General features: G+C 37.1%; 1 protein-coding gene across 10 annotated transcripts in view; it reads right to left on the minus strand.

Annotated features, from left to right (window-relative positions):
- LOC100748080 overlaps positions 1–23722 on the minus strand; it is a 277175-nt gene that overhangs the window by 18160 nt on the left and 235293 nt on the right. For all 10 annotated transcript variants that reach the window (XM_033324960.1, XM_033324957.1, XM_033324959.1 and 7 more), the window contains exons 10-12: positions 23318–23561; positions 18690–18824; positions 2015–2133 (exon numbers count right to left, since the gene is read on the minus strand). In XM_033324960.1, the coding sequence (XP_033180851.1) occupies positions 2015–2133; positions 18690–18824; positions 23318–23561 (498 nt within the window). The remainder of the gene's footprint in view (positions 1–2014; positions 2134–18689; positions 18825–23317; positions 23562–23722) is intronic.

The following is a 23722-nucleotide window of genomic DNA, read 5'->3' on the forward strand; positions in this document are numbered from 1 at the left end:
AATTGCGAGTTGGAGTTACTAATTTTAATAGAAATGTGTTATTAATTTAGGAATACCAATTTTGAGGTATAAGAAATTTAGAAAAAAATACACATTGATCGTTATTTTGCATTTATGTGATCAACATTGATTACGATCGATTAAAAGGTAAAAGAAAAAGATGATATTCTTTAAATGTATTTCGGAATTTGCTGTTGTTAATGTCATCTTCTTGTAGTGAATTAACTCGTTTATTTTGTCTTTTGAGAATTGAACATTGATTGTATAGCAACTTATCGTAATGAAATTAAAAAGCTAATAAAAGACAGAGTTGATCAGTTTTGCTTTTGGAAAATTTGAATATCACTGTCTTAATTTAAATCACACGATCATGAGTGTTAAATAAGTTCTTTTTTCCGATATTGTTTTAGGAAACGCGAGTTGTACGAGCGTTGTACGCCTACAATGACCGTAAATGCAGCTGTATGGATAGTGTTACGTTCTTGGCCACGAGCCAACTAGGTTCTCGGATTATCATGTGCACGGACGCATCTATATTCATTCGGTTAAGGATTCGGATGGTCCGATACATCGGCTTACAGGGGCAGTAATTAGTCGTTGGTAATTAGCAGCCAGACTAAAGCACTTGGTCTCGGATAGCTCGATCGAAGAATAGAAGTCAAAATAATTGATCTATCGCGTATGCATATTCGCATACGGCCGCAAGATTTTCTTCTTCTTTCTCGTATCGATCGTAAATTAATCCTCGAAGCATTGGACACGGACGAAAATTCCTTGCTCAGTTGGTTTTAATTAAAAAATGTTTCATCGACTTCTTTTTGATTGACTGTATATCATTTTATGGAGAAAGTACAAGTTAACGAGGGTACACGTAGAGTAGGTTGAAATTTTAATGATGAAACAATATGATCGAGTTGCGTTCGTGTTTTTATTAGGAAATATATCGAAGAAAGTTGAATGAAAATGGTCCTTTGTTCGAATATCATTTGCATTAACATACTAATTGTATAGCAATCAGTCGCATTACTTTTTTTATCGAACAATCAATGTTGATTACGCGTACACCTTTGCTGACTGTGGAGTAAAAGGTGGTTCAAATATCTCGGCTGCATATTGTGTTCTTTCCCTCCTATTCATTACGCAATGCTTAATTAACCTTGTGTAATTGGAATTTTGTTTGCTTGACGGGATGAAGAAATTCTAATTGACTATACCTTTTCATTTCAATTTGAAAGCAGCTAACCAGCCATTCTTACGAATCAGATCGTTTGACGTTAGCTTGTAACATGGTGGTAATAAAATAAAGTAGAAGAAATAGATACTTGGCTACGTAGCTTTCAAAGCACAAATTATTACATATTGATCATTTATCGATTTTCATTTTGTTTTCGCATAAAATTTCCTGCTGACCTTACAGTTAGACTATGAATTTTTATACACTTGCGATAAATTCATAAAGGATATAACCTGACAAACACGAAGATGGTACCCCGCTGGGGGTAGCCACCCACATAATAACCAAACAACTAAAAAATTCTACCAAGTGTCCAAATTGGACAAATTGTGAATGTGAAATATTAAATAAAAAAAAAAAAACTTGCGATAAATGTAAGTATGCAGGCATGAGCACAAATACAAAAATACATAAAGTATCAAAAGTGAAATAAATTTGATGACATTCCTTACAGAATAATCACGTTGATTTAAGTTTTTATCAATATCCGTAAACATATGAGTTTGTATAAATAACCATAGTCTGTTGATAATGTTCGTAAAATCACAGGCAACTATCGTTCAATTTCCATTGAAAAAAACCCAATGAAAAAACGTTTACTTCTCTATATACCGTGTACGTATGACAGTTGGAAGAATCGAAGTAAACCTATTATCCATTAGGATCTGAAAACTGGCAAGATCTTATTGAAAACAGCGATGTAACGATCTAAAAACCCCTCCGATACTTTTATACGTAACGTTCGAATCGTTGAAAAGATGTGGAAGATAGTCGGCTTACCATCGTGAAAGTAATAAGAGACGTCCATGTATTCCTCGTCGGTGAGGCCATTGGTGGCTCGTCTCAGAACGACCGTCATATCTCTGCCATTAGACGAGTACCTTTTCGGCTCGACATACCTGCAAAAGAAAAAAAGAAGAAAAGAAAGGAAACGAGAGGAAAAACGAAAATAGAATCTGCTTTTACACAGCAGTCACCTTAGCTAGCTAGCAGGTAGTAATTCGTAAGCTCTGTGTGTGTGTGTGTGTGTGTGTGTGTGAGAGGGAGGCGAAGGAGGGATTCGCGTCATTTCTTCGCGGAAAACACGTCGTTCCGTGGAGACCGGCTGTGAATCACACGACTGCTATCAGAAATGTCGTAAAGCTCGCGGCTCTATCTTCCATCGGATATCTTCGGACGGATGCTCCCCGTGGTTTCAACGAGCCGAACCGTGTGTAATTCAGAAGCAAACATACCTGCGCTCGATCGTTTTCTCACGCTTCTTGGATCTGGCGAGAGATTCTGACTTTTATCGCACGAGCCCGCTTGCTCATTAGTTAAAAAATCATTAGTTCTCGACCCACCAAATATTACCGAAAGTATTTTCTAACGTTTTATTTTATTTTTACACATAGCGTAATATCTTTTATACTTTTGCAGCCTTCAAGTTTTCATAAATGGATAGACATCCGCAACGTAGAAATAATATTTTCGAAAGGCTAGTAAAGGTATAGTTGTTAGAACTGCCGGATGTAAGTTATGTCTAATAGAAATTATATTTCGGTGTTTCGCCATGATAGCTTAAAAAATTCTCTATTTAGATAATAAAAATTTAAAGAAAGTCGAAGAAGTCGAAAAACGATCTTAAAGTTGCGTAATAGATCGGCAAGTAATAAAAAGAGAATATTTATCGTATGTAGATATGCAAACACCTACGAGCAATCACTAAAGGAAACCAATTTCATCCCATTTGAAATTCTGCTATTGTCAGTTTGGTATTTCTCAAGAGTCGATAGTAACGGGAGAACGTCGAACGTCTTTCAGTCGAGTCGTTTCTCTCAGAATGCGGCCGTGTGAATAATAAACGCCGCGTTTGGCACGTTTGCTCAGCCGGCTATTATGAATAATGTTCGCTTCGATTTGTTCCCGAGGACTCTGAATAGAATTCACAAGGATTTTCCGGTAAGGACAAACACACACACACACGCACAAAGGAAAGTGAAGTCCTCCTACAGACATCGTTTTCCATCACTCTGTTTCTCTTTCTCGTATCCTACTCGTTTCTTTTCTTTTATGACGCTAAGTCGAAACGCCCGAAGGAAGTTTCCCGTGAATTATGAAGCCGGCGCCTTTATGTCAAAGCGGTACGTCTCACCATATACTTGACAAGCTTACGTGTGCTACGTTTCCACGCGATGTATGTAAGTTGGGCAAGTAGTGGCACAAAGCGCCATGTAAATTTTCCACGTCGTTCACTTCCATTTTGCTCGGCTCGAAGTTGCAAATGAACGTCCTGGGAACGGTGTCTCGCGATAACCCACGCCTGAATCCTCCATGAGACAGCGTATAGTGATAAGTCAATGTTTGCCGCAACGGTTTTGTCCCATGATAACGTCTTGTCGCGTGCCATCGGACGGTTATTAATTGATGGAATAAATTAACACGGTTTTTGGCTTGGCGGACGCGACACCGGTATTCGACCGATTTCCCAGTAAATTAATTAGTTGCGTGATTAAAAAGTGAATAGAAAACAACGTTCTAATGTATATTTGGTACGTTCGTGTTATCGAGTGATAACAACTGACGCCTCTTCCGAAATTATATTATTTCTGAATAATATAGGGAATTTTAGTACGACTGAGATCGGTTACGAAAAAAGCGATGCGAATTTTATGGGTCTATGGGATATCGGTTTACGGTTACCTTTCTGGATTTTAAAAGTGTCAATAAATTTTTATGAGACTTGGAACAATAATAAAGTAATTCCATATAAAGGAGATTAATATAATTAAATTGGTTATGAAGAATGTTATGTGAATTTTATGGATCTACGAGCTGTCATAAAAATACTATTTTTAACTTTTAAGGCGGTACAAAATTCTTGCGAGAGTAATAATGTGAGCATATGGAAGCTTGACACAGATAAGAAACTAGATATGAAAATCTAAATTTAGCTCGTTTAAATGTATAAGAAATTGTAAGAGTGATCTCTCCGACTTTTAGAGAATGGTATCAAAGGTTCTTGTAAAATTCAGCATGGTAATGAGAGTGCTTCCTCATAAAGAGCCTTGAATAATTTCAGATATGTATGTAAAACCTGCGAATATCGGTGGTTGAAATATTTAAAGAGTTATTTCTTCGACTTTAAAAATATTATTCCAGAGATTTTTTTAGAGGCCAAAGACCATTCGGAGATCTTCGTATCATTTTAGGAGCCTTCGAATTCCGGAATTCTTTAATTTCTCAATCCTACCCAACGTCCAAGAATCTCCCAATTTTTTGAGACATATCAAAATCGATTTTCAAAGATCTCCGTGTTCCTTGAAGTCCCTTAAACTTTCGGCATCGCTGAAACGTTTACCATCTCTGGAAAGACATCTCGAAGTTTCGTAGCCCTGCGAACTTCTGAACTCATCCAATTCATAATATCCTTTAGATCCTGCAATATCCCATAGATTCACCGAGTCGGTTACATCGTTTGAGAGTTATTTAATGAGTTTTGAGGCACAAAAAGCGCGCCTCTAAAAATTACAGTATCCCATTAAACATCGCGAACCTAGGAAATTCGTTTTTAAATGGATTCACTCCTTTGTTCCTGAGTTAATATGATTTTGGAAATTATAATGCTCCGTTTAATTAGCGATACAAGGCGTTGGTCTCGATAATCGTAGCACGACAAAGCGACGAATATATGCAAGATCACATTTTCAAAACTGGGTCAAACGACTTGAGTCCTTTTGAGAAGTTAGAAGGACTAGTTTACCAATCTCGTCTAGTTTAGTAAATGACATGCAAATGAAATTTTTGGAAATACTGCAATTGTTCGGAATCAAAAGGGAAAGTAGTAAAGATCATTTTTTACGACATTTTTACATCAGTTTTATACACGTAGAAAATTTCATTGAAATCGGTTGATGCGAAAATAAGCAACCAACATCGAAAGATGTAAGAGTCTCTAAAATTATTGCAGCTTCTGGCCGATAGTCATGAAAAATTGAGTATTGAAAATGACAACGTGAGTTCATGCTCGTCATCCATTTGCAGATGCGTTAGTTATAAGAAATAGTAACTAGAGGATAATTTTAGTTACGATCCATAGATTTAATCGATAGGCTTAAGATGCCTTTTTGTTTTTATCCCTAGTTTTCGTAAGCGCGTGCAATAAAGGTTTTTTTTGGCTCAGAACGGTGTGATAGATTTATCCATTCAATAAAATAATAACTATTCCGATCTTACCTCTGAGTATAGAAATAACAACATTGAGATTTTCACCATTTTTAACCATTGTAACTCACAGCAGTGTTTATTGATTTCTATAAAATTTTCACCATGTATTATAACTAAAATAAATCTACAAAATGTACTGTTCAAATTTTCACTACAGATTCAGATAAAAATGTCCTAAAATACTTCTTTTACTAATTTCTTCCCCATTCAATTGCAATCAATAGCAATTTTTTCAAGATTCTTTTTACATATCATCTAGTGAAGTAATCCTTGTAAACTCTAAAAAGAAGTTGTCGTTTGGTCCAGTTTTAAGAAAGTTATTCTGTTTTGAAGGATATCCGAATACTGTCGCGAGTCACTGTATATATACATATTTGGGAAACCGGAAGATTAACTGCGTTATTGACACAAAACTTGCTTTAGTTACGCCGGTATTTGCGAAATTAGCGAAGTTATAATTTTACCCGCGGTTATGCTACGTTAGCCTCGTGCGATGGTAAGCCGAACGAGGGAACGTTGAAGCGCGAGGGCTTTCCGATTTCTTTGATTAAAAACTTGGAAAAATTTATAATTGCACCGGGCAACGTTTGTTAATTAATGAGCAGCAAACAAGCATAAATAACGAAGGAAAGTTTAAACATAATTTTACGTGAGCAACCGTGGTTTTATGTCTCGAACAACCACCTACAATGTTAATGTTATTTACACCGTTATTTATGCGTCAAGCTGACGTATATACGAAATGAACAAGACATGCCTGCAACTCGAAAAGAAGGAAAACAACAACGAATAAAAGGGAAGAGGGAAAAATAGGAGAAAAATGTGACGAGCATAGCGAATTGCATTTCGCGGCGAATCGGGTAAACGTTGGGGACGAACTCGGATGAGACAACAAAAACTCGTTGAAATTTCACTCGCGAGCCGCGCATACACTATGATGTTACGCCGCATAATGCTGCCACGAAATTCGATTTTTCCATCGAAATTCCGTTATTGGTTTTTCAAGAATCTCGGCTTCCATACGTATCGTTATTACTTTTGATCGTTGCGCTTCGAAACTTAAGCATAAATATCACACATCAATTTTTCTTGTTACGTTTCGTTATTCACCTCGACCACCACAACTAACAGGGTTGACAACATTTTTCATGAAATTATCGATTCACAATGTTACTCTTTTTTGGACATACGAATGAATTTTTTTTTTTTTGGTAAAGTATACAAATAAAGACTTGTCTTTCCTTTGCATTCCGATTTCATTGTTTTATATTTCAGTCGTCGATACTCTTAATGTTAAAAGAGTCTTCTTAAGAAAAATTGTGGCAAGAAGTAAAATATGGTTTATATTCGATCGAACAGGTTACTTAAATTCTTCCAATGTACGAAGCAACGTTATTAAATTGGCAGAAAAGATCGCGTCAATGTTTTGGTAGAATAACTCTTTAACTTTCTTGACATTTTTAACTTTCATTCGTGAATCTCTGATATGCGATCGTTGCGCGGGCTCGCAGGGATCCAGTGTGTACTTTTCCTGTGCAAACCAGGTAGGACAGGCAGAACGTAGCGTGCCTGTTCTTTTCGAATACCTTACTCGAGAAGATTGTCAGACACCAATCGTGGCTCGTACGTCACTCAAACGAGATTTTAACGCGAACTACACACGGACCAACCATCCCTATGCGTCATATCACATACACGTGGAACTTCTTTCTTCCTTGCAATTTGCATGAAAGTTTCGGTTCGTTCGTATGGACTGATATGACGTTGTGTTTTTCTGACGGAGAGTTTATTTTCCTAGACTTATTTTTCATTGTTGCTTTTAGCTTTCCCTATTACTTTTTTCTGTTATTCTTCGTTCAGTGCATTGTATGTATTTTATGCATTTACAATTTAGTGATAAATTTTGGTCAATTTATGATATTTTGATCAGGGTAACGTAAGTAAAATATAGATAATTATTAAACTGGCGCGTTTATGCTAATTCATATGGACTAAGATAAGGTAAACAGAAATATTTTATATTTTAAATATTTCCTATATTCTGATACACCACGTGAATTCTGTGCATTTTTACATCTTTAAATTTGCCAAAAACGTATAAATATCCGTAGTTTGGTAATTCTTGCACAAATGCTGGAATAAGAATTTTGTGTAAATTTGTATAAAATGTCGGAGTTAAATTCTTAACAACGAGTGTTACGGATCCATTAGGACACCACTTACAACTGTAAAACTGACGAACGAGGAACGAGCCACTTAACATCTAAAACCAAGTTAACATCGTGGGTAAGTAAGGCAATTTATTGCATGGTGTAACGATTGTCAGACTAGTTTCTGTCCACTCTACTTAAGTAGCGTATGTACACAATTGCTGGGACGTATCGAAGCGCAACGCCATAAACCATACAAGAGTTGTTGTCACCTGACAATTTATTCATCGTGTACGTACATACACTGAAATTCAACTTTTTATTGATATTAACTCTTTCCTAACAAAGACAAACACCACTGAAAAATAGGATTAACTCTGCCGTGTTCTTTCGATCATTTTAGTTTTAATTGTATTTTTCTATTGTCAACGAAATGCATGAAAAGATCATTGTTGATATGCACGATTCTTCATTTTAAGCGCATACTAGAGGCTTTCTTAAAGCTTTAAAGATTTTCTTACATGTTACGAACAAGAATACGTTTGGAACACAAAGATTCGGGAATTACAGCAGAATCATAATAAAAATTATTCTATTGTTTTTCTGTTGTAACTAAACTGCGGATATTTACGCAAATTCGTATTCTTCGTAAATATAATTTACAAAATGGAATTTAGATAGAAAAATGTTCTATCCGTGAAACATTGTGAATGATACTTTGTCATATTTCACTACATATTATACTACATATTACACTATGTCAACTAATATTTTATACATATTTCTGTATATTATGTGCATTGTTCGCATTGTTGTATCATCAAACATGCCATAAACGCATAAAAATCCGCAGTGTGACCGCAACATTCTAATTTTTAATTCCTACTTTAAAGATGTGTATTAACACGAGAACTACCGAGTTAAAACGACTAATATCAGATTTTTCTTTCTCCTACAATCTCAAAATCAATATATACCGGCAATTACCTTAAATATATATACCGCCCAACTGAATAGAAGCCGTTACAACCCCGAGGAGTAACGAGGTATTAACAATCATAATCCCGGCTTCTTGACAATCGGTTTTCATTCTCGGCCGCTGCTTTAACGAGCTACGAATCGAAGGCCAAAGTAAACGGCTTTAATTCGATGCGGAAACAATGGCGGTCGAACCGCCGCTTAATCCAGCGCCGTGCCTCGTCTACGGCGATCGCTGATCAATTATTATTGACTCTGCCGGAAATTATACGCGCGGATCTCTCGTCGTGATTGTTTGCCCTGTATTAAGTGCTGCGAACGCTCGATCGCGAGTACCACGGCATTTGATTTTGCCGGAAGCTGCAGGGACCCGATGATCGTCGACACAGTGTGGAGTCGCTTCATTAGTCGTCCTCCTAACGGGCAGAGTGGCTTTTAGTTGGCCGCTGATGCCACGCGGAGATTAAATTACTCAACAACCCCTGGTGCCCTCGATTGATCCTCGATGTATCTCGTCTACGCATGGACGCGGATTAAACGGCGCGTGCTGTGTCCTACTCGTATGGATAATCGTGGTCGTCCGTTTTTATGCTGTCACGTGTAGCTGGCGTACGTGGATCGTGAATGAAATCAATAATTGCTTTTACGATGTGGAGTTTATTTAGGATGAAATTTGTTTTTTCAAGGCGTGATCAGCGATTAGCTCGATAAAAGTTTCCATGCCTTTTTGGGCTAGTTTGTTCGAATTGTTTCTTACTTCGTTAGTCGACGGCTTTTGACTATATTCTAAACATGGTTAAAGTTGTTAAGATGTTGATAGCAAATATTTTGAGTACACTGATAGTACAATCTGTCGATCGTTTCTATATTCTACATAGGAAAATGATGAGTTCTATCAATTTGTCCTCCGAATCCCGATGAATCTATGCTTTCAATCTTTTCAATCATTACATATTTTCAAACACAATGACCAGAAAATCAATTCTGCTTGGTCGCCAACTACTGAAACAATTCAACGTCTGCATATTATTAAACCAACGAAGAAGAAATTCAACAAGTTTCATCGGTGCGTTTTGTTTAGTTTTAAACCACAAACCAGCTCTTCTCCGTTGGTTAAAGGTTTTTTCCCCACTGGTTTTCCATGGAACAGCTTGTCCCCGTATCCGTGGACGAACGATAAGCCCTGCACCGGTGGTTGATCGCATTATTACCGGGCACAAAATATTCCAGCCGGTTCTTGCTCGCGTCCCTCTCACTAAAGTCGCTTTAAATGCATCGTGAAAGTCGGACCGCGGCTGAACAATGGAAAACGTGCCTCCGGCTACGGAGAAGAACGGGTAACGGATGAAACACGAGCGTTATTTTGCATGAATTTTTACGAGATTAACCGACATAAAACACGCGACAGTCTCATAGGCACGCACGTTCATCGCTTCCCGGTAGCCAAGCATAAATCCTGTCTAGCCGGCGTTAGAAATTAAGCTTGATTGAAAAAAAAAAGAAAAAAAAAAAAAAGAAAGAAGAGGAGAAACCTACGCTACGTCGTCGCCGAGCTAAGGTCGATGGTTTTTGCGATAGGAGCCCGAAGAAGTTTGGCCGGAATACGTGTTCATCGCCGGCTAGAATGAAATTGCTCGTGTTAAAGCCCGTTTTTGTACAATTTAAGGGAAATTATTGCGGAATTTACGGTAACAGAAGGAAATTCGAGTAATTTCCTAGAGAGAGAATTTTGTTTGAGCTTCTGCTTATTTTGCGACTAATGCGTTTTAGAGGATATCCTTCGCAGAGGTAAATTTTAATCAAGAGTCTATTTACGTCGCGATTTAAGCGTTAGTAATTGAAAAAGACAGCAGTTGAATTGAAAGATCGCGATCTTCTTTTTCTCTTTAGAGTTACTTTCGGTGCGAGATAGCTTCATTTTTATACGCTAGGAAAACATAATCGTTGAATTTATCGCAACTCACGAAGCGCCGGTAAACGCCAGTGTATATCGTCGAAGTTTTAGCGCACCTGTTCTCAGCGTAATTATTGTTTTTCCGGGGGAAAAGGATCTCTTCAACGCGATACGGTATCCAGTCGAACGTTTCGAGGGCTTGAAAAATTTACACGAAATTTCAATCCACTTTACTTCTTTGAAATAATAAGCGTTTCCCCTCTGATGCTGTTTTGTAGAATAATTTTTAAGTAGCGTAGATAAATTTTGAATTTATCCGTTCATTTGTGTCGAGAGATAAATTGGACACGAAGTTCACGAGCCGAAACGAAATAAAATGAATGTCCGTGTCAAGTACGCTTTATGACACTTCACATTTATAACCTTTGATTTCCGTGAGATTTCTAGAGCCTACCTCGCGAAAAACATCGCGTCTAGACTGTATGAATGATTCACTTGAACGCCTTGACAATATCATCATTCTTATCGTGTTCTTTAATTCACACCGTAACGAAAGATTATCCTACTTGTACACTCGACTTTATTTTTTCATATCAACTGAAATTTATTTCTATTTTACGATCGATCAGCGCTTCATTTTTTACAAAAGTAAATATATAGCAAAGAAATAATAAAGTATAAAATTTGTTTGCATTAGATCATGCAAATAATCTAATTTTTATAAAAAAACCAGTTTAAACTTGAAATTTCTAAAACTATAACAAACCAATCATTTCCATAAATTAGCCACTCTCATAGATCTTGTAGAGAACACTTGGAATTTCTATTTCAAATATCGTTTGCTTCGAATTTATTTTTGTTCCCTTTTTTCCTCATATTCTTTTAAAAATCCTATACTAAGAGCTGGGTATTACCAGTTGTCATAAAAGAACGTTCTAGAGTTATTATTGTATAAAGTCAATTATATTATTTCATGTGCTGAAAAGGTATCGTGACAGAGGATGAAATAAAAATTTCATCATGAAATTTCATTTCTTCGTCACGTTAAAGGGCTGATATATTTCCAAGTTAAGATACCTGTGACACTGAATTCAGATTCTCAAAATCTTGCTTCACGGCCCCTGTGATTTTCAATTTGTCGTACAATATTGTTCGTCACTAGCGTCAAAAATTACACAATTTCAACTATGTATAGATTAATTATATAAACCGTATAAGTAAAAATCGATTCGTCTAGAAAATGATCAGGCATCTTTCTTTTCCAGAAAACGGCCATTCATTGATTTTTTTTTGTCTTAAAGTGTCTAGATTAATTATAGAAGTTGTATAATTATACAACTACAAATCGATTCGCCTAGAAAATAATCAGAAAATATTCTTCTTCTTCTTCTTCTTCTTCTTCTAGAAAGCAGTCGTGCATCGGTTTTTTGTTGTAAAGTGTCTAGACTATTTGTATAAACTGTACAACTATACAGGTAAAAATCGAGCCGTCTAGAAGATGATAAGGCATCCTGTTCCTCTAAAAAACAGCCTCCATTGGTTTTTTGATGTAAGGTATCGTCGTGAGGAAGCCCACGGACATTTCGTGTTCGTCTGTTTCTCGCTGCTTACATAATGCATGCGCCGCATCTGTGCACTCCGCGGCATTCCCTTTTGCACTTACTTCTGCTGCCACCGATCTCCCAAGAGAAAGTTTGCGATACTTTGTTTGCCATGTTGGCCCTCGTATGTCGTGCTCTTTCCACGGCTGGCTGACCGGGCTGGTCTCGTGAGACTTTGCCACCTACGCTCTCGTGAATTGTCCTCGAGATATCGTGTCCCCTTTCTTCATCTTTTTTGGGTTAATTACGATCATTCTATCGGGGATTTCTGGCTATTCTCGAGCGTCGAAGAGGGGAGCTTATGGAGGTTGGATTTGCGGATCTTCTGGGACTACGGTTGATCTTTACGTGGAGCCTCGGTATATTCACGTTCGAAAAGTAATTTGGTGATTAGCGCGAGCAAGTTAATGGAACTGTGGTCTTGCGGAGGCTGATATTCTAGAATTGTGGAGTTTGTGGTTTTATCGATATGGATAGCGCCTGGATCTGATTCGGAAAAAATGAATCGGAATCGTTCGTACGGTTTCCTTCCGGACTTAAATATTGACTGAACTCTATAGATTCAGAATCGAGATTTAATAAAAACGTAAACTTACAGAAGCCATCGGAAGTATTCGGACAAAAGGAAAATTACATTTCTATTTTAAAGCTTGAATTATGGACTGACGAAACCTATTCCTGAAATTTTTCGAGAATCCTGGGATATCTGGTTCGTAGTTCTACGATATGGATTGAGTTTTAATTTGATTCGGAGAAAGGAAACCTTTCGAATTGAACCCTAAACTTAATTTTGTAAGTAGAGAATTAAACATTCGACGAAGAATCGTAAATGCACTATTATCTGTCACGAATATTCTGTTAAATTGAAACTTGTGTTTTTGTCTTAAAATTTATATTATAGATTAATAAGATATTTGTCATAAAAATTATAATTTTCATTCTTTAATAATTACATTCTAGTTAAGACTTCCTAATGATCATCGTGCGCCTTTTTTTCTATCGCTAAGGACTAGGAATGCTAGCAGTGCATTAGGGTACGTAACTTCACAAACCAGACACACTATTAACCGCGTTGTTTACGTTTGCACAGGAATTCCAGTCGCTTCGTACCTCACAATTAGATCCTTCTAGTCCAGCTTTTGGACCGACATGGCTCGCCCGTAGAAGAACGATTCTACGGATTGCGGAGGGTGAGCATCGATCGCGGTTGAAAGGATTTGGAATGTAACCTATTCAGATCGTGCTTCTCCCTCCTTCTCTGCTGCCTTCTCCCTGTCGCTGATCAATATGTGCAGGGGAAAGTCTTTCTCATGCTGGGTTTCCCGTCACGTTTTTCAGCCGGAGATACGTCCATTCTAGGCTGCGTGATTCTTTATCGAGCTACTTTGACATTTATCTGATTAAAATCGAACGATCTGCTTCCTTTGAGGGTGAGACCCTTTCCGGACGTCGCGTTTTAATACATCAAATACTAATTTCATTTTGATATCTCATTTCCACGTTTCCCTCTTTCCCTGGAATAAATACGTTGAATATTTATATTTCTTCTCTTTTTAGAGATAGAGCAGCTTTGATTTGAATTTTTTTGCTTAATTGCCTTGTCTGCGAACGGATATTTGTATATCTGATGCATTTCGGATCGATTGTGAATTTCATGCGTTATTGGATATATTTTACACATAATTCTTTCTTTCTTTCTTTCTTTGAAGTATCGTTTATTATCATGTGTATGTTTACTTTCATGTTAGTATAGGAGCTTTTACACTTGTGATATTAAATATAACATAATATAATATTCGGAGATTTGAGACGCCACTGTCAAGTGCTATGTGTTTATCATCCGTTTATCATTTTGAGTCCAATGACGAAAACGTAGACGAATGCTGTGATTCCAGTGGATATTTCGCTGTAATTATTCTCTTTGATTAGGAAGTTTCTAAAAAAACTTATAGTGTAGTTGGGATGTTTCCCTAACTTTGTGCAGTAAGCACGGTGCCTGATGGTCTCCGAGTAAACTGAATCTAGACAAAGTGCAGATTTCATGTCACGAGTTCTAACTCTCCCAGGCAGCATTATATAATAACATAATACAAATTTATAATCACAATTCTATTTCAACAATTTATTCGAAACATCATCGAATATTTAATTTTCCATCATACAAGTCACGCTAATTATCAAGACAGCCGTTACCTAATTGTTATTTGTTGAGTTTCTAATCGCGTTTAAATATTTTTATCTTCGATTCTTCTCGAATCACTCGTGAATTTTTCGAATCTATTCTGAAACTTATAATTCTATTTCGGAATTTATTAGTTATTTCTATATTCGATTCTCTCCGAATCGATGATGAATCTCATTGACGTTGCGTCTGTTCTCTATTTTAGAAATTTATTAGCCATATTATCACACAAGTTGTTCTAATTATAATGCCGATCATTGTTGCCATTGTCAATTGTTATTTATACGTTAATTTATATGTTTATGTTATATGTTATTTCGAAATGATCGTAAACGTTATTATTGTTCGGTCTATTTCGAAATCTGCTGTATCAGAAACCTTATACCTATATCGTTGGGCATTGAATTTGCAACTACCGAACATACTACGTTAATTACTCTAACTATGACTGGTTAATTTATGTAGTATCGGGGAGAAGGGCCCAAGAAACGTCGAGCTAACTACAGACAATGTCGCGAGAGCCGAGGCGCTGTCGGCTCCATCAATGCATTACCGGGTCCTTCAGGTAAATAGTTTTGCCGAAAAGACCTACGTGACCCTGGCTACGAGCGTCTGTAGAACACGTGTGCGGTGGGCCTAGCAAAAGACAATAGAGTGCTAAAACGGCCAGAGAGAGTCAGTCGAGAAGCAGAGTGCGAGCTGAGCGGATACGGAGTATGAGTCGGCGTAAGACGATATTGTAGTCTGTCCTTTTGTTATTAAATATCACTTATTAAAATACACTAAACTTTGAACTCTACCATCATCACTTGTCCTTACTCTAAGAATCAATCAGTTACTACATTTATATAGTCAGTTCGTTTCGAATTGATTGTGAATTTTACAGACGCTTAGTATATTTTAAATCCCACAATTCTATCTCAGAAACTTATTACACGTTGAATACTCAATTTTCCAGTACTCAAGTTATATTAATTAGTACTAGGGCCACTGATATAATAAATAAAATAATTTTGTATTACTCCGATAACGGAGCAGCTTCCTTTGCAATACGCTGGATCATACAAATTTCCCCAGCTCGTTTACGCGCTGTACGTCTCGTTCTGTCCGATCACGCACGTACCCATTCTACTGAGCATGCACCGTACACACGTATCACTGACAAGGCCACGAGTTACGCGCGCGCGTTACACGACAGTTAGAGACATCGCACGCCAGAATTTCACCGATCCGTTTCAAAATTCCGTTTCCGTGGAATGGCTTTACACGTAAAAATTACGATCATCGGATACCATATCAACGAAGGTTAGACGTGCTAAAGGCTACCAGAGAAAAAAAGAATCTGCAATAAAGGGCGAATAAAAGGATCGTATAAATCGCGTTCATGGTCGATATTCAAATTCCACGATGGCAAAAGACAAGAAAGGAATTCGTCTCTCACGGTACCAGTCTCTTTTTCTTCGATGATGTTCACGTTATTACGTGTAAGAACCAGGTCGACCGACATTAAAATGTTTTTTACGAGCTCGTAGAAACCGTGTTCCACGAACAGCACCATTCGATATGGATCGAGGAATTTTGTGACATTTCTGTATAACTTGCGAACCATTTAGTTACTACATTTATATAGTCAGTTCGTTTCGAATTGATTGTGAATTTTACAGACGCTTAGTATATTTTAAATCCCACAATTCTATCTCAGAAACTTATTACACGTTGAATACTCAATTTTCCAGTACTCAAGTTATATTAATTAGTACTAGGGCCACTGATATAATAAATAAAATAATTTTGTATTACTCCGATAACGGAGCAGCTTCCTTTGCAATACGCTGGATCATACAAATTTCCCCAGCTCGTTTACGCGCTGTACGTCTCGTTCTGTCCGATCACGCACGTACCCATTCTACTGAGCATGCACCGTACACACGTATCACTGACAAGGCCACGAGTTACGCGCGCGCGTTACACGACAGTTAGAGACATCGCACGCCAGAATTTCACCGATCCGTTTCAAAATTCCGTTTCCGTGGAATGGCTTTACACGTAAAAATTACGATCATCGGATACCATATCAACGAAGGTTAGACGTGCTAAAGGCTACCAGAGAAAAAAAGAATCTGCAATAAAGGGCGAATAAAAGGATCGTATAAATCGCGTTCATGGTCGATATTCAAATTCCACGATGGCAAAAGACAAGAAAGGAATTCGTCTCTCACGGTACCAGTCTCTTTTTCTTCGATGATGTTCACGTTATTACGTGTAAGAACCAGGTCGACCGACATTAAAATGTTTTTTACGAGCTCGTAGAAACCGTGTTCCACGAACAGCACCATTCGATATGGATCGAGGAATTTTGTGACATTTCTGTATAACTTGCGAACCATTTTCTAGCTATGTATATATTATATATCGTAATTTGTATTAGTTTAATAGCTTTTCTTTTGATTTAAAACGTTTGTTTAATAAAGTTGCACTTATGTAATCTTTACACGCTATTTCACTGCTTGATCCTTAATAGATTCTTACTACTCGAGAATTAGAAAATCTGAAGACAAGGAGTTAGACAAGTAACGAAACAGTTCTCTGAAGATGGTGTCACAAAATATTACGACTTACTAATATCACGAATACCGTCCAAGTATTCTGACGATTTTTCCAAAATATATACTTGTACTAAATATCTCGTAGCTTTTATTATACATTTCCACTTCTCTGTCAAACTTTACCAATATAATCGTAGTCATGTCCCATTACAGTACTAATAAAATTTCAAAATGTTTCCTATAACATTCCGTATAACGTGTAATCGTAATGACCTTCTGCAAGTGTTCAAATGCATACTTCTGTGAGCCATCATGCGTGGTCCGCGTATCTACATGCATCTTGTCGATTCGAATCGCGACGAATCCAGCGGAGATAGTAGTCGACCTCTTCCTTCTCTTTTTCTCTCTCTCTCTCTCTCTCTGTAATATCTTCCCTCTATTGGAAGCCGTGTACTCGACGTAAATGCAAACATGCGTACACGACGGCGTGCATCACGTGGCGGCGCAGTCATCTTTCATCCTCGACTTCCGACGAGACGAGCGGCTCGGTGTCTCGTTCTCCCGACCGGATGCGCCAATGACGAATAGGTCTGGGCTGATTCCTGATTACGTACCACCCATCCCTATTTCCTCGTGTTCCGTCTCCGCGTGTATATACCAGGAATCGACAACTCGCCGATCAAGTCGCGCGGTTTTAAATCGAAAAACGCCCTATTATCGTTGTCGTTGCTTGGTTTGCATGGCCTGCTCTGCGTCATATTGATTAGATCGAATAGAGGCAAAGGAAACGCTAGGAAACCCACTAGTCCCGGCTTTTCTATTCATCGAACGCCGTCAGAGACTTCGTTGAATACGTTCAATTGCGTTCATCGGGAATGTTGAATGGAATCGTGCATGCTAAAGTGAATGCCGGGTTTTGATGTTTCTGAGCATTGATTGCGTTAATGTAGGTTACTGGTAATAGTTTATACCCTGGACAGATGATTCGGAGATTAACCCAGCCAGGGATCAACATAGGTTTCGCTGTGGGATAGGAACATTCGATATTTCTCTACAGTCTGTCTTTTTACAAAGTTTTAGGAAATTTAATCCGGAATTTTCGTAGCATTGATAGTTGACAGGTTGATAGAGCGTTGACATAGATCGACGCGTTCGCTGATTAGCAAACTTCACTGAGTGAGTACCGATGACAGAATGAATTTTTGCGATACAGGTATACGATATCGACTTGGATGCAAAGGATGAATTAAAATAAAGCATAATAAAATATATAAGAGAAAATAAAATGTATGAAATGTTTCACGATATAGATTTATACCGAAATCATTTTTTAGGTAATAAAAATTCGACTAGCAGCGAACGTGTTAAATTCCTAACATTTAACTCTCAACTTAGTATAAGCTTATGACATGAGAATTATTTAATTCTGGAGTATTTAATTTTAGTATGCGTTCTACGTCTTACACGATTAATTAAAATGAATACTATGAAATTAAGTAACTTAATTCAAACCTATAGCTCAGATTCTGTAGATCTTCTACGAGTCAAAAATACTATTAATAACTTCAATTCATGGAAGCTGTTTTGATTGTAAGTATAGATCTGCGACATTTTCGCGCGACGGACGGGACAAATTTTCCAAGCTGATGATTCACAATACCGTTCCATGGCGAGAATGTCAACTGAACGTCGCTGATCAACGGACGAGTTCTCGGCATTAATTTCGGAAGTTCAACGAGCTGTGTATCAATTCGCCAACGGATGGTACGGGCGGTTTGCATTTCACGTTCTGAATCGAATGGAATGCCAAGGACTTCTTAGTACAGTATCCGAGTAATAAGCCGCGCACTGTAGACGACGTTGGTATTTCTCGTCTAATAACTGGAGAATCCACTTACGTATCTTGTTGCACGAATTCCGGTGGAAGCTCATGGCTAGGGCTGCAGATTTTCCTGAGGGATTTCGCGGTGTCAAGCGTCCCTCCTTCGGGAAGGCCGTCGAATATTTCGATCGACGATTGGCAATCCGGAGCACTACAACATTCATAAGAAAACATATTACTTGCTAGAAGTCAAGGCTACGATGTTTCTTCCCTTTAGCTACAGTTTCAAAACCGTGTTATTTAATTTAATTACGAAACCAACAATTAATAAAGGTAAATTGATTTCAAGTAGGTCGATTTTAGTTCGTTTAAATATAAAGAGAATGTAATCTATTTTCGGCAGAAATGAAATGAGCGTAGGTAAAGAAATTATTATGTCCAAGTGATTGGAAATCTAAGCGATATGTTAACTTGCAAAAGTAGAAAGTTTTCTATTTGTATTCGTTTTCTTTTCTTATGGAAAGAAAGTTATTTAATAGCGAGTACGATAATTAGTTCGGATAATTAAGGTCCTATTGTGCTTTGGACATAATAAGCAAATATTTATAATCAAAAACGTTAAAAAATATGGTATGTCATTTCTGTATGAAAATGAATTTCATTTGCTACATAGAAAAGCTACATAGAGAAGCTTTATAAGTTAAAGGAGCGCTGATAGATTTTTTAAAAGGCTTTTCAGTAATATTTCCACGGGCGAGTGAACCTAAATTAATCTCTGTTTATTCGATAAAAAATTTTTTAACAACTTAATTACGTTTATGAATTTATGCTTTGGTTATCCGCTCATTGTAAATAGTAACGGCAATAAAGAAGTGCTATATGAATATATCCAATGTAAAATAGAAAGCAGAAAACGGTATTGGATTCAATATGTATCGATTCTAATAAATAATGCAGTTTGGACAAATCGATGTTGGAAGGTTGTTAAAAATTTCTGTGTCACGTATCTACATTTCGATGAGCGAATATTTGGGCGACGAACGGAAAAGGTCAACCGATAAAATTCAAATGAAATATAGACCAGCGGATTTATCACCCACGGATACAAATTATAAAAGCCAGAAAAAGTCGAAATTAATTCGGCGTACACTTGGAGTTTTGATTTGAATGTTGTCTGTCCGCTTTGGATTTATAAATATTCTTCTGAAATTACACCAACAACACATGAATTGTCAATGAACCAAATAGCGTTTAACGAAAAAATAACAATCAGGAATCCATGTAAATTTTTTACAAATAGAGACATTTTTTTCGAATAAACTTTCAATTTCTGTATCTGCTTTCATGTTATCTGTTGGTAAACACTGGCTTTGAATTTACTATTTGGAGTATATCGAGGCCAGACCTGATTGCACGTACACCGTGTATTGTCAACTATTGTTATATCATACCTGAGGAAAGTTTAAGCTCGATATCGACTTTGCGATCTAACAAATCACAAGTCACATCTAATACACACGAATAGGTACACGAATATAGTAAATAACCTAGGAATTCCATGACTCGTAATATCCAACAAACGGACAGTTGTTATCAAAAGTTTTTGATAGGATTCTAGCACAGGATAGTATTTTGATAGAATATTACTATATTGTCGAGACAATGATTAATTAAAGCCTACAGCATAAATATAATATACATGATAATATACATACAAATAGATGGCAAACGGTGATTTCCTAAATCTATATTTTTATGAACGCAGCTAAAGAATTGATTTCGATCCAAATAAAGAGTTGGTTTATTCACTGTAACGAATTAAATTTCTCACAATTTTCGCTATAAACCATCCCCTGTAAGTTTCTTAAATTAATCCAAATTTCCTCAAAATAAATAAATCATACATTGTCATAATATAGACAAAAGATATAATATAACATTGTCATAATATAAACATAATATAGATAAAAGGAATCAAAGAAATACGGCGAAGAAAGAAAAAATTTTTAACGATCGCTTGATCCTTTCCACCACTACGAACTATCCTCAAAAGAACGTCCTTTTACCTAGCACGGATTTACAATATTCCATTGAAAATTTATGCCACCTCCGATAAACCCTTCGTCTGAAGCTTGCAGCCTCTCGCCCTGCTCGCATTTCTCTCGATGCGCGACGGTATGCGTGTCTTCGCTTAGTTTATTCCCGGTTATATATCTGCCGTCTGAGGAGCCACGGGGTTACGTTCGTTCCTTGGCTACGGTTTTAGAGGAGAGAGGGGGCCTTGAAGACGCGAAGGCAAGGGCGGAAGGCTTTCAGCCCACCCAGCGCATGTTCCATCTCTTACGGGAACATATCTACAAAGCCACGAATGCATGGTCCGCGCGCGTTGCAACCATTGTGCATGATAATTGAAAATCCCAGGGATACGAGCCAGCCGCATTCCCATGTGATTTACTACTACTTCGTATCTATTACTTCCGAGAGAACTGGTGGAGGGAACCGGGAAAGTTGAATAGGTTTCTGTGCGTTGGCAGCGCTTCGATGAGTTATGCTGATTGATACCTGCGAACGGAAAACGAGATTCTTCGGGTTTCAGGGACAGAGTTTCTAGGAGGATCGTGAAAACGTGTTCGATGGAATTCGTTTGAAAGCTGCAGTTGCATTTGGATATCATTTGAGAGTATAACGCGATGAAATCCATGATAGGTTAATTTTTATATATTTTCTTAATTGTAAACGTATGACAGATTAATCGTGATCATTCGCCGAGTTATGGTAACACCGATTATCAGATACAGTCGAATTAATTAGTTGCAATTTAGATTGGTTTAACTGTTATTTACTGCGCACATTAATGATAAGCAAGCAGTAAGTGAATAATTACTAATCAGCAAAGAATTCGACTGACAACTGACTTTGCGTTTTAAGAATATCAGAAACAGCTAGTGAAAAAATATATTATATCGTATTTATTCACTACATTAGTCGGAGGGATAGAGTTTTGTTATTATGAATATTAATTATTATTACGAAGAATGGTTAGAGCTTTGTAAGAGTCTTAGATTAGGTACGAGCTGTACTTATATTTGAAATTTATAAACAGTTCTAATTTAATTCAACTGAAACTGTTCCCAAAAGATTTGTCGGGAAAAAGAACAATTTCTCAGAACGTGTCAGTATTACTTTTTATTTGTACCTCCTTGATTTCCAGATTTCAAACTATTCACTCTCGTTCATTTTGGCCATTTATGCAACATCATCGAAGCGGTATCGATTATTAACTCGAACGTTACTTGATACATTGTATCTCGCTGAACAAGCTTCTTCGTTCGAGGAGCGTATAACTAAATGAAAGTGTCGATCGAAACGATCAATCGATCGAAAACCACGGGCTGCTAACTCGAGCCGAATTTCCGGAGGGCTCTCGACGATTGTTCCATGAAAAAGGTAAACAAATGCAATGCAATTCCAAACACGCCATGGTAGCACACGGCTTTCTACGTGACTGCATTTCGTAGCCGAATTTTCTACCACCGCCTTTACTTTCGAACGCAATCGTCTTAATACCGTGTCCAAGATTCTGGAAATCGTGTCGAGGGATCGTGTTCTCGCCTCTTTGAAGCGGAAACACGCTCGGATGAAACTGGGAGAAAACGAAAACGAAATAAGAACCGAGTACGGTGAATCTTGGAATGGTTGTTTGATCAGTGTTGATTTTTTCATAATATGAGTTTTCCAAAATATACAGTTTGTTTGAGAAGTAATATGATCTTTCTAATACACTAATTCAAATATTCTGATTTCTATAGGTAATTTAAAAGTGCGGAAATGTATAGAAAATATGACAAGCAGAATATACTTTAGATTTCTCTCTTTTGGTTACGCGCATAAAAGTGTGAATTCACATAAACATTTGTAACGTAATGATTTTACATCTGTAAAAATCGTTCATTATATTCAAACTATATTCCACCAACATTGAGCGTGAATAATTTCAATCTTTTATTTCTCTCTTTTTGGCTCGTTTCTCTCTTTTTTAAGTTTGTACGAAGTTTACATGAAAATGAAAATCCTATTGTGATCGATCGGTTGGTAGCGAACAAGTAGTAGCTTAAGCGAACGTTGATTAAATTTCATGTAAATGGGCAGCGATAATAATTGATAATAATAATATAAATATGTTTGGGACATGTTATTAATTAGACACTGACAAATCTGTATCGGCTGAATAAAATCCTAGTCCCTTCGAGCTGCCCCAATAATATTGTTTGTATTAATACGAAAATTAATTGTAACGCATAGGCATTCCTTTGATAAATTTAATCATTTCATTTGTAGATTTAACGGAAATCGTTTATCTGTCAGCGGAATGATCGGATAAAGAGTTGCAATTATGCAACAAATTATTCATTCTTCTTTCATACCATACAGTTGGAAGCAATAAAAAAAAAAAAAAAAAAAAAAATTGTAGCTACACGTCCTATTTATTAATAATTCAACGTATCGGTGGATTTCAACAAAATCAATATTTCCATCAACGAAAATAATTAAAAAAAATACTTCAACGTGTCAAACAATTCTGTGAAATAATCTGATCACGTATTTTATATAAATTGTTTTAAATACATAAATCACCACTCGCAGGCATTTCACATAAATACAAGGCCACATAAAAAGTTAAAAGCCACGAGGTCTCCACGTTACCTGAGATTAAAACTGGATAAAGAGACGTGTCCAGTGTCATAAGCACGCCCATGAAGCACGAGTCTGCAAGTGGTGGACTTCAGTTTGCCTCTGGTATCGTGGTGGCCAGCTCTGACTTTCTCACCATTCACCTCCAGATTGCAGCTGTTTGATACCGAGCCCTGATCTTTTCGATGATCCTGAAGGTCTCGATTGTTATAGCGCGTATTATATCCTGCACCGTTAAACGACTTGCTCATATCCACTGGAATTAAAATCGAATTAACGTTACACGCGGAATCATAGACAGGAACATCGATGAAATATGCAGATATTCGGAGAGTCGTTAAAATCGCCGTTCAAATAGGTACGACCTAATTTCAATAGGTTATAATCTGATCAAATAAAATCGGGTATTGGAATTAA

This window comes from Bombus impatiens, unplaced genomic scaffold (genome assembly GCF_000188095.3).
Source record: "Bombus impatiens unplaced genomic scaffold, BIMP_2.2 scf_0089, whole genome shotgun sequence".
Lineage (NCBI taxonomy): Eukaryota > Metazoa > Arthropoda > Insecta > Hymenoptera > Apidae > Bombus > Bombus impatiens.